General features: G+C 42.4%; 2 protein-coding genes across 15 annotated transcripts in view; one reads left to right on the plus strand and one right to left on the minus strand.

The window, feature by feature from the left end:
• Nucleotides 1-26,131, minus strand: part of DNA2 (DNA replication helicase/nuclease 2) — a 349,771-nt gene that overhangs the window by 112,555 nt on the left and 211,085 nt on the right. The window lies entirely within an intron of this gene.
• The window catches only part of TET1 (tet methylcytosine dioxygenase 1), a 155,921-nt gene continuing 136,013 nt past the window's right edge, over nt 6,224-26,131 (plus strand). For 9 of the 14 annotated variants that reach the window (XR_014825651.1, XR_014825652.1, XR_014825653.1 and 6 more), the window contains exons 1-2: nt 6,224-6,511; nt 15,995-18,030. Coding sequence is in view for 10 of the 14 variants with exons in the window: in XM_084993047.1 (XP_084849173.1) it covers nt 16,117-18,030 (1,914 nt within the window). In the remaining 4 variants the exon portion in view is untranslated. 14 annotated transcript variants of the gene reach the window in all.

The raw sequence follows: 26,131 nt of genomic DNA on the forward strand, positions 1-26,131 counted from the left end.
TCGGATTTGTTAACCATTGTGCCACGACAGGAACTCCAGTAAGTCCTTTAAGAGGCATAGAATTTGGTAACTGGAGGGGAGTGTGCAAGAACTGCTATAACAGAGTTAGGGAGATGCTGCAGAAGCAGTGTTGAGAGAGCTAGGAAACTCCTAATTCTACCTGGGTAATTACATGAGGCTTCACAGATAGGGAGCTGTGTGAGCTAGGTTTTGAGCCATGAAGATAATAAGTTTGCCAAGCTGGTAAGAATGAGAGTAATATAGAGGAAGGGGAGGAATGAACGGGGGGAGAGGGACATTTCAGGTGGACTTGTATCTGTCCCAGTTTTTTTTTGTTTGTTTTTTTTTTTTTTGTCTTTTTGCCATTTTTTGGGCAGCCCTATGGAGGTTCCCAGGCTAGGGGTCTAATCAGAGCTGTAGCTGCTGGCCTGCCCCACAGCCACAGCAACATGGGATCCAAGCTGCATCTGCAACCTACACCGCAGCTCACGGCAACACCAGGTCCTTAACCCACTGAGCAAGGGCAGGGATCGAACCCACAACCTCATGGTTCCTAGTCGATTCATTAACCACTGAGCCACAATGGGAACTCCTGTCCCAGTTTTTCTATTCTCTCTTTTCACAAAGCTGGAGGAAGAATGCTTATAAAAAAAGAATCACCAAGTAATCAAGAGAGCTTTAAATGAATTCTCAGAGGCAGGGGAAGAAAACGTTCAGAAATAATTGTCCTTTGTTTTTTTTTATTTTATTTTTATTTTTTTGCTTTTTAGAGCTGCACCTGCAGCATGTGGAAGTTCCCAGGCTAGGGGTTGAATTGAAGCTGTAGCTGCTGGCCTGTGCCACAGCCACAGCAACACAGATCCATCCAAGTCATGTCTGCAACCTACACCACAGCTCATGGCAATGCCGGATCCTTAACCCAATGAGAGAGGCCATGGATCACACCTGCGTCCTCATGGATACTATTCAGATTCAGTTCCACTGAGCCACAATAGGAACTCCTCAGTCAGTTGTTTTTTATGTGCCTACTTTGTAGAGATCACCACATAAGACATAAGGAGAAAGAAGAATTAGAGCAGAGCAAGTCCTAGCAATGTCTCAGGTGAAAATGAAAAGAAATAGATCAGGAACATAGCACATGATTTCAGGGCTTGAAGATAGTGGTTATAGAACGAAACATTCAGGGCTGGAGAGTCAGCTTTGTAAGTCTTCTGCTGGATGAGGAGTCCTGAAGAAGTTGTGGGGTTGAGGGGGCTCTGAGGAAGAAGCATCCAAAGAGAGAAGATGGTGAACACATTTTGATTGGACTTACTAATAGAAGGGGGAGAAGGATGGCCTATAGGTGTCACAGAATTCTTGGGAGAATAATTGAGAAACTGTAAGAAATCAAATTTGTCATGGAGAGAAATGGAGCTAAAGGTAGATGGCAGAGCAAAGACAAAGGCATGATCTGAGCAAGATAAACATGGACAGGAGTTCCCGTCATGATGCAGTGGTTAACGAATCCGACTAAGAACCAGGAGGTTGTGGGTTTGATCCCTGGGTTGACAATCCGGCGTTGCCGTGAGCTGTGGTGTAGGTCTAAGACGTGGCTCGGATCCTGCGTTGCTGTGGTTCTGGCCTAGGCTGGTGGCTACAGTTCCGATTAGACCCCTAGCCTGGGAACCTCCATATGCCACAGGAGTGGCCCTGGAAAAAGCAAAAAGACAAAAAAAAAAAAAAAAAAAAAAGATAAACATGGACATCCTTTACACAGCAGAGAAGAAGCTAATGAAGAAGAGACTGAAGATGCTAGAAAAAAGGGCTCATTAATGTAGTAAAAACTGCTCAAATGATGAGTTCCCTTGTGGTGCAGTGGGTTAAGGTGCCAGCATCATCACTACTGTGGCTGGGGTCATTGCTGAGCTGTGCCTTCAGTCCTCCGTCTGGGAACTTCCACATGCCATGGGCATGCCCCCCTCAAAAGTGCTCAAATAAAACAGTACGGCTGAAGAGCACTAGATAATGGGCAGCAGGTCATATTAACAGGGAAGAAATTTCAGGTAAGGGAGGAAATAGTACTGTTAAGGAAGGGAGGGAAAAGTAAATAAGAAATTGTGGAGTTCCCACTGTGCACAGTGGGTTAAGATTCTGGCATTGCTGCAGCTGTGGCTTGGATTCAGTCCATGGCATTGGAACTTCCAGATGTCACAAGTACAGCAAAAAAAAAAAAAAAAAAAAAAAATCAATTGTGTAATGTATAGAAATATTGAATCACTATGTTGTGCACCAGGATCTCACAGTGTTGTAGGTTAATTATACTTCAAAAGCAAATAATCTCATAGAAAAAGAGATCAGATTTGTGATTACCAGAGGTGAGGAGTTGGGGGGAGGGAGAATTGGATGAAGGTGGTCAAAAGGTACAACCTTCCGGAGTTCCTGTCGTGGCGCAGTGGTTAACGAATCCGACTAGGAACCATGAGGTTGCGGGTTCGGAACCTGCCCTTGCTCAGTGGGTTAACAATCTGGCATTGCCTTGAGCTGTGGTGTAGGTTGCAGACCTGGCTCGGATCCCGCGTTGCTGTGGCTCTGGCGTAGGCCGGGGGCTATGGATTAGACCCCTAGCCTGGGAACCTCCATATGCCGAGGGAGCGGCCCAAAGAAAATAGCAAAAAGACAAAAAAAAAAAAAAAAAAAAAGGTACAAACTTCCATTTATAAGATAAAAAAGTTCTGGGGAAGTAATGCACAGCATGGCTAATATCATTAACACTGCTGTATGTTATATATGAAAGTTGCTGAGAGTAAACCCTGAGTTCTCGTCATAAGGCAAAAATATTTTTTCTTTTTCTTTCATTTCCTATCTATATGAGAAAGTTTGTTCACTAAATTTATTGTGGTAATCATGTCATGATTTATGTCAATATATACCTTAAACTTATACAGTGTCGTATGTCAGTTATATCTCAGTAAAACTGGAAGAAAAAAAAAGAAATCTAGGGTCTGCTCTGGTAGTCTAGTGGTTAGGACTTGGCCCTTTCCCCACTGCAACTCGGATTCAATCCCTTGTCTGGGAACTGAGCTCCCACATCAAGCCACTGCATGCCATACCAAATAAACAAAAACAAACAAAACCCAAGAAAATAAAAAAGGAAATCTATTGCCTCTCTTGACAGCTTGGAAAATGAATGCTTAGAACAGTTTCCATGGCAAGAAGAGACTGAAAATCTTCTCAAATATGGATTTTTGAGGAGAAATAAAGACCTCAGGCAGATTTAGGTCTTAAGATTTCAAAGCTGGGAGTTCGCATTGTGGCTCAGAGGGTTAAGAACCCAACTAGGGATTCCCGTTGTGGCGCAGCAGAAATGAATCCAACTAGGAACCATGAGGTTTCGAGTTCGATCCCTGGTCTCGCTCAGTGGGTTAAGGATCTGACATTGCTGTGAGCTGTGGTGTAGGTTGCAGACTCGGCTTGAATCTGGTGTTGCTGTGGCATAGGCCGGCAACAACAGCTCCGATTAGACCCCTAGCCTGGGAACATCCATATGCCACGGGTATGGCCCTAAAAGGACAAAAGACAAAAGACAAAAAAAAAAAAAAAATTTTTTTTCAAAGCTAGCTAAGGCTCCCACAGAATTCTGCTCCTTGCAAGCAGTAGAGAAAATGGATGATGGGGATGCAGAAGTCAAGCTGAGGTGATTCCAGGTTGAGTTTGGGAGAGGTTAAGAGAACAAGCAAATTAGTGGATTGGAAAGTTTACCATTAAAGGTGCTGGATGTGGTATAAATGGAGAAAATGGCCTAATACTGTCATAGGCAGTGGAGAAGGAGCTTTCACCAAAACAGACTGACTTTTACCAAATTCAGTTCTTGATTTGGGATTCTGCCGTTTTGGAAGCTGACTCTATCATAAAAGAACTTGTTTCATTCTCATAACCAGAATACATCTTCATGCTCTACAGTCACTAAGAAGGTATGCTAATTCTTCCACTTCTTTCCAAAACCAATTCTGGCAATCTCAGTTTTTTTCTTCTCAGAATATCAATTTGATTTCCACTTTCTTCCACCTCTCCACCAAAGTGTCTTTTGGTTTGTACCTGCCAGGTGTTATACATAACCTGTGTATTCTTTTTTTTTTTTTTTTTTTTTTTGTCTTTTTGCCTTTTTCTAGGGCCACTCCCACAGCATATGGAGGTTCCCAGGCTAGGGGTCCAATCGGAGCTGTAGCCACTGGCCTACGCCAGAGCCACAGCAACGTGGGATCCGAGCCGCGTCTGCGACCTACACCACAGCTCATGGCAACGCCGGATCCTTAACCCACTGAGCAAGGCCAGGGATCGAACCCACAACCTCCTGGTTCCTAGTCGGATTCGTTAACCACTCAGCCAAGATGGGAACTCCATAACCAGTGTATTCTTGACAATCTTCTTATTCAATTTAGAAACTTGGGTGAGAAAAAGGATTAGGGTCTGTGTTTGCCAATAAATTGACAAGGAAATACCAACTCCTGCTTCATGCGTATTTTCTGTTTTTTTTTTTTTTTTTTGTCTTTTTAGGACTGGAAGTTCCCTGACTAGGGGGTCACACTGAATCCAAGCCACGAGCCACATTTGCAACTTATTCCACAGCTTGGGGCAATGGATCCTTAACCCACTGAGTGAGGCCAAGGACTAAACCTGCATCCTTACAGGATACTAGTCAGGTTCTTAACCCTCTGTGCCACAATAGGAACCCCCATTCTTGTTTTTAATACAATATTTCCTTAGAAAAAGAAAAAGAATATAGAAAACCCCTTCAGCCTTTCCCAGTACTCCCTGCTTTCTAGCCTTCTTTGTTGTCTGTCCTCACCTCCTTCCATGATTGAATGCAGCATTACAAGGGCAGAGATTTTCCCCAAAGTAAGGAACTGTGTCTGATAAGTAGTATGGACTCAACTAACTTGGATGGAATTAAGAGAATGAGCATTGCCATGGATATTTTTCTACATCTTTGTGATTTTCTCAATGCTGTACTTTTAAAAGTTACTAATTTCAATTAATTAGCAAAAGCCAGGATATTGCTAGTCCATGACAGTCTTTCTCCTTTTGTTGCCTTAAGAAAATCAAGTTTTGAGTCACATTCTCTCAATATTCTGTTCAGTTAGGTCCTAGGAGATTTTGTCTGACAAGATATTAACAATCAGGCTTTTGGAAACATTGACTGAGAAGAGTCCATTTTTACAAATAGCATTTATTTTAAACACCACATTTCTTTCTCCAATCAAGTTTTCTGACTGTAGCACTGAAAACACTGTAGGGCAATCACTAATTTGTTCTGCTTGCCAACCCGGAATGTGTGTTCCTCCTGGGTATGAGGCAAATTTTACTTAACTGTATGCCTAGATCCTAGCTCAAGAATAAACTTGAATTAATCAATCAATGAGGAAGGTTAAAAGTTTAGGCATCTTTTTCAAAAGAGCAATCTGGTTATGCTTATTAAAACAGATACAACAAAGAATAAAAATGATGTGCAAAACGGGGGTAGAATAGTGTGAAAGGCAATAATAGAATGAGTCTTTCTCTTCTGTTGACGTTTGACCTGGGAGGAATGATTGTTCCATGAACAGCATTTTCCTTACCACAGTGACTCCATTAAAGATCTAGGTTCCTATTGCTGTTTAATAACTGACTGCTGGAAGAAACAACAGTCATCAAACATTTCAGGAGAAATTGAGATGCCTCAGTCAGTCTTTTGGGGTAATGCCACTGGTTATTCCTCCTAATGATGAAAACTTACTTCTTCTCGTGCCTTCATTTCTTCCTCCGTAAAGTGAATTACCGCCAAGGTACAGGGGCATATAACTAACAAAAATGTTATGATGACCTTTGCAGACATCAAGCTCTGAGTCAGGGAACACAGCCCTCCTCTGGCTTCTCTCTTAGGTGCTGAGGGCAGTTTTCCATTGCTTGCGACCCAGATATTGCTCGATGGTGTCATCCCTGACCAGGCATCCCGTTAATGTATCTACAAACATCCATTTAGAGCCCCTAAAACTTTTCTCTCAGCCCGACAGCCCCTAGGAAAAAAGATAATGACAAGAAAACCTTGACACCTCACCCCCTCCTCTCCCTCTCCAACATTTTCCTTTGACCTAAAAAAAAAAAAAAAAAAAAAAAAAAATGGGCCGGAGGAGGGCCAAGGGGGCGGGGTAAGGGTCGAGAGGGGAGTCCAGCTCCAGTTTGGGGAAATCCAGCTCGCGTTTTGCCTCTCTCTCAGCGGTGCAGGGTCCAGGGAAGGCAGAGCTTCACTCCCCGAGGTCTGTCCTGGGGAGACACTGCTACTCCGGGGGGCTGACCTGGCGGGGAGTGGAAGAGCAGTCTGCTCCCGCGCCGCTTTGTGAGCGCAGCGGCTGGGCCCCTCTGCTCCAGGGTCTGCCCCCCCGGGACGCCCCCTGCCCCGCCCCAGTCATGCAACTCTACCTGCCTCTTCACTGTGGACCTTTGGGAAGCAGCCGCCCACTCCGGGGGCTCGGGCCCTGACCCTGCCAGGCGGCCGGTAGGTGTCCGCCCCGGGCCCGCCCGCGCCTTTCGCGCTCGCCGGGGCCCCGGGGCTCCGAAGTTTTTGGGGACCAGCGCAAGTTGGAAAGTTTGCCTGAGGGCTAGTACAGGCTTGGAGCTCGGGGGACCCGCGCTGCCCTCGGAGCCTGAGTGGGCCAGTGGTGAGTTGGAGCCGGGGCAGAGGGCAGGGGTCCGGAGACCGTACGCCGAGGCCGGAAGGGGTGGCGAGGGGCAGTGAACTGCTGGGGCTGGACGAGGGCTGGGGCTCGGCGTCCTAGGGTCCACCGGAGCTTCAGGGTGGGCCCGCTCCCCGCGGCGACCCCCCGCCCAGGGCCGCTTGGGGCGCTTTTGTTGCGGGTGGTAAACAATGCCCCTGGCCGGAGGACGCTGCCGCCAGCCCCGAGGCCGGGCTGCTGCACAGGGTGGGGAGAGCGGGGGCGCCCTGGGCTAGGACCCTGGGCCCCGCTGGAAACCGGATTGGGGAGGGCAAGTGTGGCCTGGGGAGATCCCGGACTGTGCGCGCTAATGATCCTCTTAGGAGAATCCGAGGTCCGGGTGACTCCGGCTGAGGAAGGGGAAGAGTTTGGTCAAGTTTCTGATGGGGAGCCTGGGCTGACCCTTGCTGGAGCATATCCCCAGACAAGCTTTCTCCCTTCCCCATGCTCATATAGGGGGCCGCTTCGTTGGGAAAACATTTGGCACTTGTCTCCTTTCGGGGAGGGGGCTTCAGGGACGGAAGTTTTGGAGTGAAGGTAGTAGGGGAGTCTTGCCAGAGGTTGACCCGGAATTAAGCCAATCCGGGAAGAAGAGAGTAGGGAAGAGAATAGTGTTCTGTCAAAATGACCTTCTAAAAACTCCGATGTGCGCTGCTCGGTTGCGGAACGCGCTGGCTTGCCTTCGCATCGGTCCCACTTCCCTCCAAGGGTGGGAAGTGCGCAGAGCTGGGGTGCGGGGACCCGCCGTGCGGCACGTGAGGGGCTGGGGCCGGAGGTGGCAGGGGCCGCTGCCACTTCACGTGTCGGGGGGAGGGACTGGGCTAGATTTCTCTCCCTCTCTCCTCTCTTCCTTCCCTCCCATCCCTCCCTCTCACCCACACTCCCAAAGGATTCGGCGTCTAAGGGCTGTGAGCAATCCATATATTTCTACAAAAAGTGGTCAGGAAGTTGCTGGCCGGCCACAGGCGAATTTCCACGGTGATGGGGAACACAAATTGGGTATTTCTGACCCAATAAAAATCAATGTATAACAAGAGAACAGGTATCTTTGAACTAGGAATCTTTCCCCCGCCCCCAACTCCTCGTCCTCCTTAACTAACCAGCTTCTGCTGGTCGCTCCAGTGCCTCTTCCCCTCTTCCACAGTTCCACTCTCCGACACAAAATGAGCTGCGTAATACATACCGGTAATGATCAGTTTATAAAGAGATGCTTGAAAAGTGTTTCAAGACCTTGGGGGAGGAAAAGAGTAGGTACACAGTCTACCGTCGGCGGGGTGCGCTGCGCGCTGCACCCAAACGGGTAGAAGGGAGGCGCTACAGGGCAGCAACCTCAGGTCAGTCTCCACTGAAACGTGCCCATCCTTCTTTCCTCCCCCCCCAACATTGTACAGTAAAATAAAAACACTGGCTTCCTCAGGCCCCCCTCAAGGAGCTAAGATGAATTTGTAAAAGGCGCTAGTTAACCAGTTAGAGCGAGAGCTATTTAAGGCATATTAGGAATTTCTGTCTACAGTTAAGCAAGGGAGGGTGTGCAGATAAGATGTTTGGAGATGAGTCAGCGTTGTTTCTAAGAACTAACGGGCTCAGGTAACGTGATTTGGGGTCAGTTTCCATATTTTACCGGTATTGTTTATACAGGTTAAAACCCAAGTCCCTTCCCTCCTTAATTAAGTGATCTTACCTAGGTTGGCTGTCAACGTTCGACAGTGTTTAAAGCCATGTTATGATTAAACTCATAACGCTCAGAATCAAGGTATATGGGCGTTATTAGGATACAGTACCATTATCTCTCTGCAAAGATTAATAGTAGCTCAGATTAGAACTCTGGGAAGAACACGTTACCATTTTAATGAGAGTTAAGTATGGCTCCCAGCTCAGGTCTTACAGAATTGATGGGTCGGAGGTTTGGATCACCTCTGTCTGCCCTTTGTTTCTCTTCCTCCTCTTGTTTGCCCGTCCCCTCCCCCACCCTCTTCTCTGCCTCTGTATTTTTCCTTCCCTGCACACTTTTCTTTTTCCATCCTTCCCTCTTTCTACCTCGAGTCTTCAACGTTTTGACCCCAGTTGTCTTTTTATATTCTAGCTGTATTACTACATACTTCTCCCTCGCCTCTATTTTTTAGCCTTTTCCCCCATTTTAGACATTTTCTTCCTTCTGCTTTTCCCTCTTCTCCCCAACGTGTTAGTCTTTTCTTATTTTTGGAAGGGTCATTCTATCTTCATTTTAACTTGTACCTCTCCTTTTTTGTGACCTTTTTGGCTTTTTCTTTTTTCTTTCTCTTTTTCTTTTTTTCTCACTCTCTGCAGGGCAGCAGGGATGTTTTACATATGGAAGGAGCCTTTGACTAAATCTTCTGGCATTGTAGTGAGTTTCCCTCAACAGCCTTTCCTGGTGCCGAGGCTCTCACACTTCCTGTGGTAGAAAACTCTCTAGGAACAGCAAGCAGCCCGCCCACCTCCTCTTCCTTTAGAACTTAGTTGCTGGAGGAAACTAAGCCAGGTGGTGCCTTTTTAAAAAGAAGTGTTTTAAGTCTTGTATTTCTCAGTCAAGTGCAGTAGCTTTTAAATTCTAAGGAGGTGAATGGCGTGACTATTAAATCAGAGTTTCTTTTGCAACTAGCTCTGTGTATGCAAATACTCACCACTTTTTTGGCCACTGCTGGTGGTGGGAAGGATTGCAGCATAATTTTAAATTGACATGTGGGCTGGATGGTTACATCAGTTCAGCCACTTCCTGCCCAGGGGACTTTGGGAAATTCAGGAGGAGGGATGTAGGTGGGAGAGGATTTTTCTGACATTGTACTGTCAGTATTGCCCTTTCTAGACAATTGATAATAAAAGCTGTCCCAGTTTAGGAAGTCAGCTTTTCATTTTCTAGGCAAGGTGGTAATATCAATATCAATATATATTTTTAAAGCTCTTTAGGAAAGACCGACTACTTGAGTAAGTTCAAGTCTGATCACATTTGTGGACCAATTTGTTAGGTATGTTTAAATCATGTGTGACTAATTAGCAGATCCTTACACAGGCTATGTTTATCATTTTCATCCTGAGGCCTGCTCTTGCCACTTCACTTTCTCTGTAACCTTGTATTTTCTACTTTGGGCTGGCATCTCTTTTCATGTTTCACATGGCCCTTAACTCCTGCACAGTAGTCTTTGGATCTCATACTCTACTCCAGTCCCCTGTGTCATAAGGAAATTTTAGGAAAACAAAAGAAAACGAAAACAACTTATTATGGATCAAGGATCTTGATGCTCTCCAGTCAAAAGACCAGTTAACTAAGTAATATTTTGCATCCCACAATTGTTGGGCGTTTTCATTTGATTCTTTCACTTTTTTAAAAAATTTTATGATTTTTATTTTTTCCATTATTGTGGTTGATGTTTCTTTCACTTTGTTTTCTCTTCCAGTAAAATAACCCACAGGATAGTGTCAATTAATTACCTGTAGTTCCTCTTCCTGGAGCCTACTATTTATGTTTGGTAACAGGCACATTTTTCTCTTATTCTCTTGCTCCAATCATGTTATCCTGCCTCAGTAGCACTTAGACTCTTGAATATATTCTAGAGGAGACTAAAACCGATTTTGAGAAATATTGAAATCTCAGTTTTCACTGGAAATGAAAAATGAAAGTGGAATTAGTATTCAATTATAAATATCTCTATGACTTTAAATGCTCTATGATAAATAAAAAGCACCCAGAAGAGGAAACAAAACTTTTAATAATGTTTACCAATTAATAAGGAAAATAAATTTCAAGAGATCTGTGCAGGTAATTCCATGTTTAAATAGGGACCCGTATAACAGAATGGACTTCTCTTATCCATCTGTAAATGTAAAAAAGAAAAGCTTACTGCCTACCCTCCCTGAGCTCAGCCAGCCCTGGGAATAACTTAGTTTATTACAAAGGGGGGGGGGTACATTTCATCAGAGGAGCCAAGGGTGATGAAATTAAGATCTTGTGGGAGTCCTTATTTTGTTTCTGATTGCTTCTTTGGCTGGGTGGTACCCGGTGGTTTCTTCCCTGCAGTTGGGTTTTTCAGGGGTCATTGGCCTCTTTCACAATCTCATAAAAAGGCTGTTACCATTTAAAGAGGCCACATCTTTCCAATCCATGTGGCTCATACCTTTTCCATTTCCTTGACAAGCTCTTTTTTGAGGAGGTATGAATGGTAAACACTATCTTAATTATAAATCTGAATGTCTAAAGTATTTCTATTTAAAAATATAAAGGAATATATGAGACAGATCAATTTATAGACTACTTTCAAAAGCAGATCCCATAACACTATCTGGCATATCCAGATTATTGGCCTTACACATATGAGTTGTAATATTCATAGATGATTACAACACTTAGACTATATGCCCTTAATAATTTTTTTAGTAATGTAACCCTAATTTAAGAGAAAAAGCATGCTTATCCTGGTATTATTGAATTTCTAGAGGATAGTTGCTTTTTTGTTATCTGAAAAAGCATCCTTATAAAGATTGTTGATTTTCTGGAGATTAGAATTGGAATGTCTCTTGTTTTCTAAAAACAATGGTACAAAAAGTAGTGGTCTTCAAAGAAAATATTCTACAATTTCTCACAGCCAGAGAATTAGTGCAAGCCAGATTTTTTTTTTTTTTCCTTTAAAATAAGGGGGCAGCCGCGGGAGCGGCCCAAGAAATAGCAACAACAACAACAAAAAGACAAAAGACAAAAAAAAATAAAATAAAATAAGGGGGCAAAGCAATAAGCTAGATAACAAGAATTGAAGTATTCTCTGGCCTAGTATTTAACAAAGATTTATTAGAATGTAATTTTTCTAGCCATTGATGTTATCATTAGTGTCTATTTTAAAAGTCTTAAAGCCTCAATATTTTGACTCTGAATATTGTGCTGAGATCTTTTATTATAGTATATGGCCTACTAGGTGTTAGATGAGAATAGGAACAGAAGAGCTAGATTTGCTTTGCAGGATATGGCAGTCTGAGGATAAAACTTGTTCTGCAATAATGATAACTGCCATTAGCTAAAGCTAATTTTCTCTTTTTTTTTTTTTTTTTTTTTGCACTTTGGAGTGCAAACAGCCTTTATTTTTTTTTAGCTCCCTTTAATTAAGCATTTATTATATGCCAGTTCTGTACTAAGCCTTTACACATATCATCTGATTTTATTCTCATGGTAATCCGATGATGTCTGTACTATTATGCTTCCTATTCTAATACGCTTAAGGAAACTGACGAATAGAGTTGAAGGAATTTGTCAGAATCACATGGCTAGTAATATTTCTGTCCTGGAAGTGGAATCCAGGTCCACCTACTTCCTAAGTCCTTCTTACCTCACTATCACAAGGATGAAACCATTGCCACAGGCCTTCCCAGTAGGAGCCCATTGATACCTCAGGACAACCTCATTTCAGATGCAGATTAACACCTCTTAAGTAGTTTGCTGAAGGACACTGCTGGTGATCACAGATTCAAATTCAGGGTTTTCTGATGTGACACCATTTCTAGCCACTAAACCAACTAGTGCATCTCAGGATTGCCTGATTCAAATCAGTACAAGAAAAAGAAAAGCACAATTTGAGAATCATAGAGGGCTGTCCAATTTTTCTTTGCCAAGTAATAGTATTAAGAGAATAAGTCTATCCCCACCTTTTCACACACAAAAAAAACTTTTTTATCATTTTTTTCATTTTTTAAAGTTTTATTGAAGTATAGTTCACTTCCAGTGTTGTGAATTACTTTTTAAATCCTACCCTCCCTTTTCCCTTTTTTCTTTTTTGTCTCCACCGAGGCATATGGAGATTCCCAGGCTAGGGATCAAATCAGAGTTATAGCTGCCTGCCTACACCAGTCACAACAACACTGGATCCGAGCCGCATCTGTGACCTACACCACAGCTCAGGGCAACACCAGATCCTTAACTCTCTGCGAGAGGCCAGGGATCAAACCCGTGTCCTCATGGATGCTAGTCAGATTTGTTTCTGCTGAGCCACGTTGAGACATCCTTCTTTCTCTATATACGTGACCACACCTGCACTACATGGAAGTACCCAGCCTAGGGGTCTAATCAGAGCCACATCTGTGACTTAAGCTGCAGCTTGCAACTTGTGGCAACGCCTGATCCTTAACCCACTGAGTGAGGTCAGGGATCAAACCCACATCCTCATGGACACTGTCAGTTTCTTTTTTTTTTGTCTTTTTCTAGGGCCGCCCCTGTGACATATGGAGGTTCCAGGCTAGGGGTCCAGTCAGAGCTATAGCCGCCAGCCTATGCCAGAGCCACAGCAACACGGGATCCAAGCTGCATCTGCAACCTACACCACAGCTCACAGCAACACACTGGATCCTTAACCCACTGAGCGAGGCCAGGGATGGAACCCACAACCTCATGGTTCCTAGTAGGATTCGTTAACCACTTCGCCATAACAGGAACTCCCAACGTCAGGTTCCTAACCTGATGAGCCACAACAAGAACTCTGAATGAATTACTTATTATAGAAAGAACATTCTAGGAGTTCACATTGTGGCTCATCAGGTTTGGAACCTGACTAGTAACCGTGAGGGTGTGGGTTCGATCCTTGACCTCATTCAGCAGGTTCATTCAAGCTGCAGCGTAGGTTGCAAATGTGGCTCAGATCTGGGATTCCCATTGCTGTGGTGTAGGCTGGCTGCTGTAGTTCTGATTTGACTCCTAGCCTGGGAACTTCCTTCCATATGCTGCAGGTGTGGCTGTAAAAAGGGGAAAAAAAGACATTTTAATAAGAGAAAACAGAAAGGCATAATTAAACAATAATTAGTTCGACTTTATGAAAAACTATATACTGCTTCATCTCTTTTGTTCATTTTGCCACAGACTGTGGTGATCATTCAGCTGTAGACCAGTTTTTGGTCATTTCTTTTACATCATATTTTCTTACAAATCCAGCAATCTATCAACTGTTAAAGAACCGTTACCCAGTTTGTTGTCATACTCTTGGTTCCATGATCCATGATTTAGGGAGCCTATTGCATATTTTGTATGGTGAGCTTCATTCTTGCTCATAGCTTGCTCTTATTTGATCGAAGATAATATAAGAAAGGGAATGTGTGTATGTGTGTATATATATATATGTGTATATATATATATGTATGTATGACTGGGTCACTTTGCTGTACAGCAGAAATTGGCATGACATTGTAAATAAACAAAATTTATTAATTTTTTTTTCTTCTTTTTAGGGCCACACTTGTGGCATATGGAGGTTCCCAGGCTAGCCAGCCTACACCACAGCCACAGCAAGGCCAGATCTGAGCCTGTCTATGACCTACACCACAGCTCATGGCAATGTCAGATCCTTAATCCACTGAGTGAGGCCAGGTGGAACCTGCATCCTCATGGATGCTAGTCAGACCCATTTCTACTAAGCCACAACAGGAACTCCCCCCAAAAAAATTTTAATGAAAAAAAAAAAAAGTCATCTCTTAAACTCTTTCCTCAGCACATCACCACACAGGCAGAGATATTATCTGTTGAACAGTAAAGCTGGTAATTCTGGAGGAAAAAGAGGCTTATATTGTTCAAGAAACACTTCTCCTTGGAGATCCAATAATAGTAATACCATATCCCAATTAACAATCTACACATTTTGAGTTTTACACATGCACCCAAAAATAGCATACAATTTTGGGAGTTAGTTTTGACAAATAAGACTCACGGGCCTGGAGTTCCCATTGTGGCTCAGTGGTAACAAATCCGACTAGCATCCATGAGGACGTGGGTTTGATTTCTGGCCTCGCTCAGTAGGTTAAGGATCCAGCATTGCATGAGCTGTGGTGTAGGTCACAGACATGGCTTGGATCCTGCATTGCTGTGGCTATGATGTAGGCCGGCAGCTATAGCTCTAATTCGGCCCTTAGCCTGAGAACTTCCATATGCCACAGGTGCGCAACCCCCACCCGCAAAAAAGACTCATGGGTCCAACAAATATCTGATGAGTACCTCTTCTGTATAAGAAAGGCATTGTGGGAGTTCTCACTGTGGCTCAGCAGTTAATGAACCTGACTAGCATACGTGAGGAATTGGGTTGGATCTCTGGCCTCGCTCAGTGGGTTAAGGATCCAGCGTTGCGTGAGCTGTGGTGTAGGTCACAGATATGGCTCGAATTCCAAGTTGATGTGGCTGTGGCTGTGGCAAAGGCTGGCAGCTACAGCTCCGATTGGATGCCTGCCTGGGAACCTCCATATGCCACGGGTGCAGCCCTGAAAAGATAAAAAATTAAAATTAAAATAAAAGCATTTTGGTGGGCACTTCCCAAACCCAGAAATGGTGTCCTTTTTTTCTTTTTTACCCATACATATATATATTTATATACACACACACACATTCCCTTTCTTTTTTTTTTTTTTTGTCTTTTGTCTTTTGTTGTTGTTGTTGTTATTGTTACTATTTCTTGGGCCGCTCCCGCAGCATATGCAGGTTCCCAGGCTAGGGGTTGAATCAGAGCTGTAGCCACCGGCCTACGCCAGAGCCACAGCAACGCGGGATCCGAGCCGCGTCTGCAACCTACACCACAGCTCACGGCAACGCCGGATCGTTAACCCACTGAGCAAGGGCAGGTTCCGAACCCACAACCTCATGGTTCCTAGTCGGATTCGTTAACCACTGCGCCACGACGGGAACTCCATTAGTGTGCCCCTTTCTTATATTATCTTCGATCATGGTCTATCCCAAGAGATTTGATATAGTTCCCTGTGCTAAACAGTAGGACCTCATTGCATACCCATTCTAAATGTAATAGTTTGCAAGGAGATGACTTTTTAAGTATCCATATATATAAAGATTAGAATTTGAGCTTTAAACTGCATGTAACTATAATTGTGGTTCCAAATGTAAAGAAACTCCCAAGTTAGCTTACTTCATCAACATAATCAGTTGTCACATAAGTTAAAATCAAAGGAGGTTTATTTGTGAATACAGGGTTAAAGGATACTTTTGTATTATACTTTTCCTTTGTATTCAGTTTTCTCTGTTCTTTATTTTTAATGAATAGTTGCTGGTGTTTCCTGGTAGTGCAGTAAATTATAAATGTCACTGCTGTGGTTTGGGTTGCTGTTGTGGCATGGTTTCAATCCCTGGCCCAGGAACTTCCACATGCTAAGGGCACAGACAAATAAATAAATAAATAATAATAATAATAAAGAAAAAGAAAAAATTGCTAGTGAATATTATTTTTCAACTGAGAGAATGCATAGGAAAAAGACTGACTTCCAATGTTTTGTTTTTATTTCAGACCAAAACCTCGTGCGACCAAGCACAACCATGGTACATCCAGATTCTCCTCAGAAGTGAGACTTTCCAAAGGACCAATGACTCTGTTCCTCGTGCCCTTTCAGTTTTTCCTACTCCATAGCTATGTCTCGATCTCGCCATGCAAGGCCTTCCAAATTAGTCAGGAGGGAAGATCTAAACAAAAAGAAAAACAGCCAACTGAAGAAGGGATCTAAGCCTGCCAACAAAAATGTGGCATCAGTCAAGACTGTGAACCCTGGAAAATTAAAACAATTAATTCAAGAAAGAGATGTTAAGAAAAAAACAGAACTCAAACCGCCTCTGCCAGTCAGAAGCCTTCTGACCAGAGCTGGAGCAGCACGAATGAATTTGGATAGGACTGAGGTTCTTTTTCAGAACCCAGAGTCCTTAACGTGCAATGGGTTTACAATGGCTCTCCGAAGTACCTCTCTTAGCAGGCGGCTCTCTCAACCCCCGGTGGTCATAGCCAAACCCAAGAAAGTTCCACCTCCTAAAAATTTAGGAAAGCAACATGAGTGTGATTATAAGGTCCTTACTGACATGGGAGTAAAGCACTCAGAAAACGACTCAAAGCAAGTCCCAAAGCAAGACCCCCCAATCCCTCCTGATGCTGAGAATCTAATTGGCAAACAAAACACATCCTTAATTAAAGATGAGGGCCAAGAGACAACCCAGTCTTGGCCCCAAAGTGTCGAGGAATCCGAAGTAAATCATTCTACTCATAGTGGCCCTGTAGCAGAGATCCTTTCTGAGTCATTGGAAGGGACATGTGGTGGTGAAGGACTATTCTCCAAGGAGACATTGAATGATACTAGTGATTCTCCTGGAACGTTTGCTCAGGACACTCTCTGTGTTCCTTTGCTCCAAAGAGCAGCCCTCAAGGTTACCTCCGAAGGAAGCCCCAGCATTCAGTTAGAAGATTTGGGTTCAAGAGTAGAATCTCTTAAGCTATCTGATTCTTACCTGGATCCTATCAAAAGTGAACATGATTGCTGCCCCACCTCCAGCTTTAATAAGGTTGTACCTGAATTGGACCTTAGAAACTGTTTGTCTATTGGTGGGTCAATATATCCTACCTCATTAATAAAACTCCTCTTGGCAGGTTCAGAACAAGAAACCCTTTGTGCTAAACCAGATTATCAAGAGGTGCTCAAAGCTACCCCAGATCAACAGGAAATTCCTGATACCACCCCTGTCCTAGGACAGGTCTTTAGTGCTATCCCACATCCCTGGGAAGTTCCTGGTGCTAACCCGGTTCATGGAGAGCCTCTGGGTGAGACCCCAAACCCACCAGAGATTCCTGGTGCTATTCCAGTCCAAGGAGAAGTCTTTGGTGCTATCTTAAATCAACAAGTCCTTGGTATGGGTGGTGGTACTGCCTCAGACCCACCTATCTTTCTTCCTGCTCCTCCAAATCAAATTGCTACCTATTATCCTCTCCCAGAATGGCCTGAACCCCTGAGCACTGTTTCCTCTGGGCTCCAGGTCCAGGGTGCTATGCAGATTTTGCCTTTGGGCTCAGATCACACTCCTCAACCATCGTCAAACTCAGAGATAAGTTCGGTACCTCCAGTAATGGCTATAAACAGTATAGAAAATGAGAAGCAGGTTCATATAAGCTTTCTGCCAGCTAATACTCAGGGGTTCACATTAGCCCCTGAGTCAGGACACTATCATGCTCCACAAGGCATTGCCCAGCTCTCCCAGGTGAGTCCCAGCAGATTGGAAGGAGGGAGCTCCCAGATCAGCACCACCAGCACACTTGACGCCAACACCACAGTAGTGTCGAGGCCAGTGTCATTTGCAAGTACCTCCTCATCTCCTTCCTACACAACTTTGCTACCTACTTTGGAAAAGAAGAAACGAAAGCGATGCGGGGTCTGTGAACCCTGCCAGCAGAAGACCAATTGTGGTGAATGTACTTACTGCAAGAACAGAAAGAACAGCCATCAGATCTGTAAGAAGAGGAAATGTGAGGAACTAAAAAAGAAGCCGTCCATCATTGTGCCTTTGGAGGTAAGTACCCAAGAGGCTGGAGTCGCCTATGAGACTTGGTAGAATGGTCTGCGGAAGAGTTTGCTTTGGTAGAATGTTGCTTTCATTAGGAATTTGTGGTCTATAGGAATTTGTGGTCCTACCTGCTGTACATCTTGTGCAGTGAGTGATGCATTAGCTTATTTTTGGAATTTGTCTCAGAAAACTAGAATGTAAAGTTTTTCCATTATAAGATTTGATGGAGAAGAGGGGAAAGTGTATGAAAGGTGGTTTTGGAAAGATTTCCACTGTGCCTCATTTTGGCTCATTGTGGGTCTCTTTTGGAAGTTTTAGATTTAAAAATCAGAAGTGGAACAAAGTCATTAACTGCTTTTCAACCTGAGAAACCAGGGGAATTAAACTTCTTTTCAAAGAATAAGACTTGTCTATAGCTTTAATCTTGAAACTTTGCCTTGGAGGTATAACAGTAATAAAGCTTTCATCTCAACTTTTGGTGGGCGTTTTCTACCTGCTGTATACATCTCACAGAATTGTTGGGACTAAATGGTAAACAGAAGTTGGAAATGGCTTATAGACATTCATATTACTGTTACAGCTCTGAACTAAGGTAGTAAATTGACTTAGCTTTGTTTAAAGGGTTTTGTGGAGCTTGGTTAATACTTGGACTTGCTTTGCAGACCTTTAATTAAAGTACCTGTCAGCTATGGTGTTTTATGATTTTTAGATCACTCACTTGAAGTTATATTTATTTTGAGTCTACTGTGAATATGAGTATAGTAAAATAAATTAATTTCAAAATACTATGAACTGAAATTCAGTCAACCGTTTCTATTTCATTCTAGATTTAAATTATCTGTCAAAAAGTGCTAATTTCCTATTTGACTGTCCCATCTCTTGCCAACAAGAGATCAGACATTTAACCAATCATGTATTGATGGCATTTAAGGTGTTTCGAAAATATTTTGTTATTATAAACCTTACTGCAATGAATAATCTTTTTTTAAGTGATTCAGTTATATATGTACACATATCCATTCTTTTTCAGATTATTTTCCCATGAAGATTATCACAGAATATTGGTAGAGTTCACTGTGCTGTATAGCACCTCCCCATCAATCAGTCATTCCATATACCAGGGTGTGCATATGCCAATCCCAAACCCCCAGTCCATCCCTCCTCTGCACCTGTCCCCTTTGGTAACCATAAGTTTGTTTTCAAAGTCAGTGAATCTGTTTCTGTTCCGCAAATAAGTTCATTTGTATTCTTTTTTTAGATTCCACATATGTGATATCATATGATGTTTGTCTTTCACCGTCTAAGTTCACTTAGTATGATCGTCTCTAGTTCCATTCATGTTTCTGAAAATGGCATTCATTATTTCGTTCTTTTTTATGTCTGAGTAATATTCCATTGTATTAATTTACCACATCTTCTGTATCCATTCCTCTGTGGATGGATGTCTAGGTTGTTTCCATGTCTCAGAAAACTGTAAATGGTACTGTGATAAACATTGGAGTGCATGTATCTTTTCAAAGTATAGTTTTCTCTGGGTAGGTGCCCAGGAGTGGAATTGCTGGATCATATGGTAGTTCTATTTTTAGTTTTTTGAGGAACCTCCATACTGTTCTCCATAGTGGTTGTACCAATGAATATTTTTATACAAATCACTTCACACATGTGGGAGTAGATCAAAATGTGGCCAGTAACTTGATAGATTAGGAATTTATATCCGAAACACTTTGTAGCAATATTTTTTATACAGAGAGACCTCCCTAGTAAGCTCCTGATTTGTAACATTGCCAAATGACATTGTTGCTAAAGGTACTCTAATACCTATAAACATATTTGTTCTCTTTTCTAAACTTGCTTCTCCTCCTGCATCACATATTTGGTTCAATGGTTTGGTTACCATCTACAGAATCACCCAAAATGGAGAATTTAGTCATCTCTAATGCCTTTCTCTCACTCTTCTGGTAGCTCTTGTTCTACAAGATGTGAGCTGTCCTATCTCTCCATTTTCGTGGCTCCAGCCATGGTAGTTGAGGCCTTTATCTCTTACTGGGACAATTTCAGTGTGCTCTTTATTTTCAGAAAGTATTTATTGCACTTCTGCTCGGGGTTGTGCACTGAAATAGAGTCCTGAGGATACTAGCTAGCAGAGAAGTCAGAATGTTTTCTGAAACCCTGCTCCTATTTAAATACGTTTAATACATTTAATGTATTTTAATATATTTAGTGTTCTTATGTTTGCTTGTCTGCTTTTTTGGCCTGCACCCATAGCATGCAGAAGCTCCTGGGCCAGGGATAAAACCCGTGTCACTGCAGTGATAGGGCCAGATCCTTAACCTGCTGAGCCGTCAAGGAATTCCCATTTAGTGATTTTCTGTAGGTGTGGTTTATCTCACTCAAAGTGAAAGAAATGGTAATCAGATGTTGAAAATGGCAAAGTTTTCAGTACCTTCCAATTAGAGATGAAGCCTAGATTTCTTAGCATAGGATATAAGATCTTCAAGATCTTGGGAGTTCCCTGGTGGTCTAGAGGTTAGGGTTCTGCACTTTTACTGGTGTGGCCTGGGTTCAGTCCCTGGACTGGAAACCGAGATCACACTTCAAGCCTCTGCACACTGCGGCCAAAAACCAACCTACCAACCAAACAAACAGATTTCAAGATCTTGGCATAACTGACCTCTTCTGTCTTGTTTGCTATCACTTCTTACATTATACTCGAAGTTTCAGCAATATCGAGATACGTGTATTTCCCAAAGCTCACCATAGAGGATCCAGTCTCAGTGTCCATGCTCCTGGTACCTATTCTTCCTTTTCCTATCTGACAAGACTTCACCCACTCACTCACCCCTCCCTGTGCCACAACTGTATCTTTGCGTGTTCCTCAGGTTCCATATCTTGGGACTAGCCTGCCTAGGCTTGGTACCATGATAGGCACTAAATAAACACTTATTAGTGAAATGAAAATAACGTATTTGGGTCAAATAATCAGGTTTAGAATTTTTTTTTTTTTTTTTTGTCTTTGTTTGTTTGTTTGTTTTCAAGGCTGCACCCTTGGCATATGGAGGTTCCCAGGCTAGGGGTCTAATCAGAGCTGTAGCTGCCGGCCTACGCCACAGCCACAGCAATGCCAGATCCAAGCTGCGTCTGCAACCTACACCACAGCTCATGGCAAGGCCAGATCCTTAACCCACTGACTGAGGCCAGGGATCAAATCTGCAACCTCATGGTTCCTAGTTGGATTCGTTTCCACTGCACCACGATGGGAACTCCAGGTTTAGAAATTTAGATGCTGGCATGTGGTTTATTTCTGTAAACTTGCTCTGGCAAGCAAGTGTGGCCACTGTTGTCAAGGTCCATGAGTATGGGAAAAAACAAGTGTTTGTTAAGGAATGCAGAAATACCTTGGCTACTGGTTACAATCTCCTAAGTACCACATTCCTTTTTTTTTTTTTCCTCAGCCAAATGGTAGCATTTTATTGTATTACCTTATTACTTCCTTTTTTGCATTTTAAAAATTATAGTTTATTTACAATGTTGTGCCAACCTTATTACTTTCTCTCTCTCTCTCTCTCTCTCTCCTTTTTTTATTTTTATTTTTTTTTTGGTCTTTTTCAGGCTGCACTCATGGTATATGGAAGCTCCCAGGCTAGGGGTCAAATAGGCGCTGCAGTGCCAGATATGAGCTGTATCTGCAAACTACGCCACAGCTCACAGCAATGCTGAATCCTTAACCTACTGAGCTGGGCCGGGGATCAAACCTAAAATCTCATGGGTGCTAGAAGGTTTCATTACCACTGAGCCACAATGGGAACTGCTAATTTTTTTTTTTTCCTTTTTTGCTACACCACTGCAGTGACAACACCAAATCGTTAACCCACTGAGCCATAAGAGAACTCCAATAAAATCTTCTGGTGAGATTGAGACTTGTAAATATACTGCTACCCCTCAAAGTTTTACTGCTCAGCTTTAGCATTCATTGATTTTTGCTTAATCATTGCCAAATGGTGATTTTCTATTTCCATCATTTCTTCTAATTCTATAAATTAGCTTTAACCCGAGAAAGAGCTTTTTCGTCTTACTTTATTTCAGTTAAACCTGTAGATTTTTTAAAGTTGACTTACAGTGTTGTCCATTTCTGCTGTACAGCAGTGACCCAGTCATACATATATATATACATACATACATGTATGTATATATATATGTGTACATATATACCTCTTTTTTTCTCATACTCTCTTCCATCGTGTTCTATCCCAAGAGGTTGTATATAGTTCTCTCTGCTATATCGTATGACCTCATTGCCTATCCATTCTAAATGTAATAATTTGCATCTACCAACCCCAAATTCTTCATCATCCCATTCCCTCTCCCCTCCATAGATTTTTGTTATATTTTATAGGTTATACTCCTTTGTTATCATTACTTATTTTGGTGCTCAGATTTTCCCAAGTTTAGCTAGGGAGCACTTTCAACCATTCTTTGAGTAAGTCTTAATTTTCTGGCACAAACATTCTAAGCTTTTTTGTTTTTTGTCCATGTGCTGCTGGTGCAGCCATAAAATAAAATATTAGAATATGCATATGTTGAGTTAGTTCCCTCCCTCTCTCACGCACACAGTTATAAACATGCACTCTTCAGTATGGTTATGTCATTCATTTTTAATATAATTTTAGTTATTTTATTTCTGTTTATATTCTATTTCAAAATTCCCTTATACTTGATGATATTCTTGCTTTCCCTCTTCCCCCAAAGATCCCCTTTTCCCCTGACAAAGCTGATTCAGAAGAATGTATGGTGTTGTCCTTATACTGAACTTTGGCAGTCGATAGATCTACTCATCCAATAGTGTGGTGAAGTAGAGGAGAATGCAGGGAGCACTTCTCTGAGAGAAGTTCATTCTGAGAGAGCAAGGAACAGTGGTACACTCTTTTGTTTCTGGTTTCTTATGCTTAATATCATGTTTATGATATTCATCAATAATGTTGCTTATAGCTGTGGTTATTCATTCTCATTGCAGTGTGATATTTCATTGCATGGAGAGTTCCCTGGTGGTCTAACGTTTAGGCCTTGACAATTTTACTGCTTCTGCTCAGGTTCAGTCTCTGGTCTGGGAACTGAGATCTCACATCAAGCAGCTGCACATTGTAGCCAAAAAAAGAAAAAAAGACTACTCCATTGTATGTATATATCACAATACTATTGTTTATGCTATTCCCCCCCCCGCCCCCAAGGTCTCACTTGTGGCATATGATGGTTCCTAGGCCATGAGTCAAATCAGAGCCACAGCTGTCAGACTATGCCACAGCCATGGTAACACTGGAGCCACATCTGGGACCTACGTTTCTGCTTGCAGCAACACCATGTCCTTAATCCACTGAGAGAGACCAGGGATTGAACCCGTATCCTTACTAGGTTGGGTTCTTAACCTGTTGAGCCACAATGGAAACTCCTCATAATACTATTGCTAATGAATAGTGGAATGTTACTGTACAGAACAGTACAGTAAAATGAACATAGTAGTGCTATTATGGACGTTTTTATAAATGTCTTTTGGTGAATATATGTAGGCATTCTATTGAGTGTATTCCTAAGCGTAGAAGTACCGGGTTATAGAATTTGCATATGTTTATCTTCCCTGGATATTACGAAGTTATGAGAGCTCTAATTAAGACCCAACAGTAGTATATAAGAGTTCTACTTGTTCCACATCCTTGCCAACACTTAATATTTCCTTTTTTTCTTTTCTCTTTATTTTTTTTTTTTTTTTTGCTTTTTAGGGCTGCACCTGCAGCATATGGATGTTTCCAGGCTAGGGGTAGAATCGGAGCTGCAGCTGCCAGCCTACACCACAACCACAGCAATGCGGTATCTTAACCCACTGAGTGAGGCCAGGGATTGAACCTGCATCTTCATGGATGCTAGTCGGGTTCATAATCCATTGAATCACAATGGGAACTCTGATATTTTCTCTCTTGTTTTATTTTAATCATTTTGTTCCATGTGTAGTGTTATTATTACTTTGCATTTCCTCATTGAGGAGAGAGATCAAGCTACTTCTCATGCTTCTTAGCCATTTAGCTATCATCTTTGAAGTACCTGCTAGGCCTTTTATTTATATTTAAATTGGCTTTTCTGTCTTTTCATTATTTATTTATGAGTTCATTATATTTTGTTGATACCAATCCTTTGTTGAATAAATGACTGCAGATATCTTTACCTATTTTATGATTTAATTTTTCACTCACATAATTGTGTGCAAGGTTTTCGTTTTTTTTTGCTTTTTTTTTTGGCCATGCCCAGAGCACATGGAAGTTCCCAGCCCGGGGATGGAACCCACACTGCAGTTGCCACCTGTTCCACAGCTGAGGCAATGCTGTATCCTTAACCCCCTGTGCCACAATTTCCTTAATGGCCAGAAATTCTTAACTTTAATTGTAGTCAGGTTTACCAATCCCCTCCTTTAAGATAGCTTTTTATGTCTTGTTTAAGAAAATGTTGTCTATTTTTTGGCACATTCTAAGTCAAACAGATGTTCTCTTTTGTTGTTGTTGTCTTCATCTTCTCCTTCTCCTCCTTCTCTTTCTGCTTTTTAGGGCCACATTTGTGGCATATGGAAGTTCCCAGGCACTAGGAGTCAAACTGGAACTGCAGCTGCTGGCCTATGCCACAGCCACAGTAACACCAGATCTAAGTCATGCATGCAACCTATACCACAGCATGCAGCAATGCTGGATCCTTAACCTCCTGAGCCAGGCCAGGGATCTATCCTGAGTCCTCTTGCTTCCTCATGGATATTAGTTGGGTTGGTTTTTGCTGAGCCACAGAGGAACTCCCTTGTTTTCTTCTTAAAGATTTACTTTTTTAAACCTTTCACATTTAGATGTACAAAGATCTGGAATTGACATTTGTTTGGTGTGAAATAGGAGTCAAGATTCATTCTTTTTTCTTTTTTTTGTCCTTTTAGGGCTGCACCAGTGGCATATGGACGTTCCCAAGCTAGGGGTCCAATCAGAGCTGTAGCCACTGGCCTACGCCAGAGCCACAGCAACTCGAGATCTGAGCCGAGTCTGCGACCTACACCACAGCTCATGCAATGCTGGATCCTTAACCCACTGAGCGAGACCAGGGATTGAACCTGAAACCTCATAATTCCTAGTCGGATTCATTTCCACTCTGCCACAATGGGAACTCCAAGATTCATTCTTTTTCATATGGATATCTACTTGACCAGCATCTTTTTTTTTTTTTTCTTTTTAGGGCTGCACCCTTGGCATATGGAGGTTCCCAGGCTAAGAGCTGAATAGGAGCTGTAGCTGCCGGCCTGCACCACAGCCATAGCAATGTGGGATCTGAGTCCCGTCTGTGACTAGACTCAAGGAAACGCTGGATCCTTAACCCACTGAGGGAGGGGCCAGGGATGGAACCTGCAACCTCCTAGTTCCTAGTTGGATTTGTTTCCGTTGCACCACAGTGGGAACTCCTTGACCAGCCCCATTACTGAAATGACTGTCTTTTCCCTACTACAAGCTCAACTTGATCGTAAGTCAGGTGATTTCTGAATTTTGTTTTTAGACTGTTTTCATTGGGCTTGTTGTCCATCTTTGTCTGAACTATCAATTACTAGGCTTTGTAACTAGTCTTGCTAACTGGTAGCATAAGTCCTTCAATTTTGTTTTTCAGTATTTTTTTTTTCTGGCTTTCTTTTTTGTTCTTTGCATTTTCATCAGCTTTTTGAATCAGCTTGTAAATTTCCTCCAAAGATCCTACTGGAATTTTTACTGCGTTTATATTGAATCTCTACATCAATTTGGAGAGACTGACATTTTTACAATATTGAATCCTCCAGGTTATGGCTTTAGTATATCTTTACTTATATGTCATATTTACTTTCTTTCATTAACAGTTTATAGTTTTCAACATAGAATTATTTATTTGATTTTATTTTTAGGTATTTGATGTCTTTTTTTTTTTTTTTTTGGTCTTCTTAGGGCTGCACTTGCGGCATATGGAAGTTCTCAGGCTAGGGGTCAAATTGGAGCTGTAGCCACCAGCCTATGCCATAGCCACAGCCACACCAGATCCAAGCCTCATCTTTAACCTGCACCACAGCTCA

This window comes from Sus scrofa, chromosome 14 (genome assembly GCF_054392235.1).
Source record: "Sus scrofa isolate SSC_HxYL_T2T_F1_AM1 chromosome 14, Sscrofa_HxYL_maternal_Yorkshire_Landrace_v2.0, whole genome shotgun sequence".
Lineage (NCBI taxonomy): Eukaryota > Metazoa > Chordata > Mammalia > Artiodactyla > Suidae > Sus > Sus scrofa.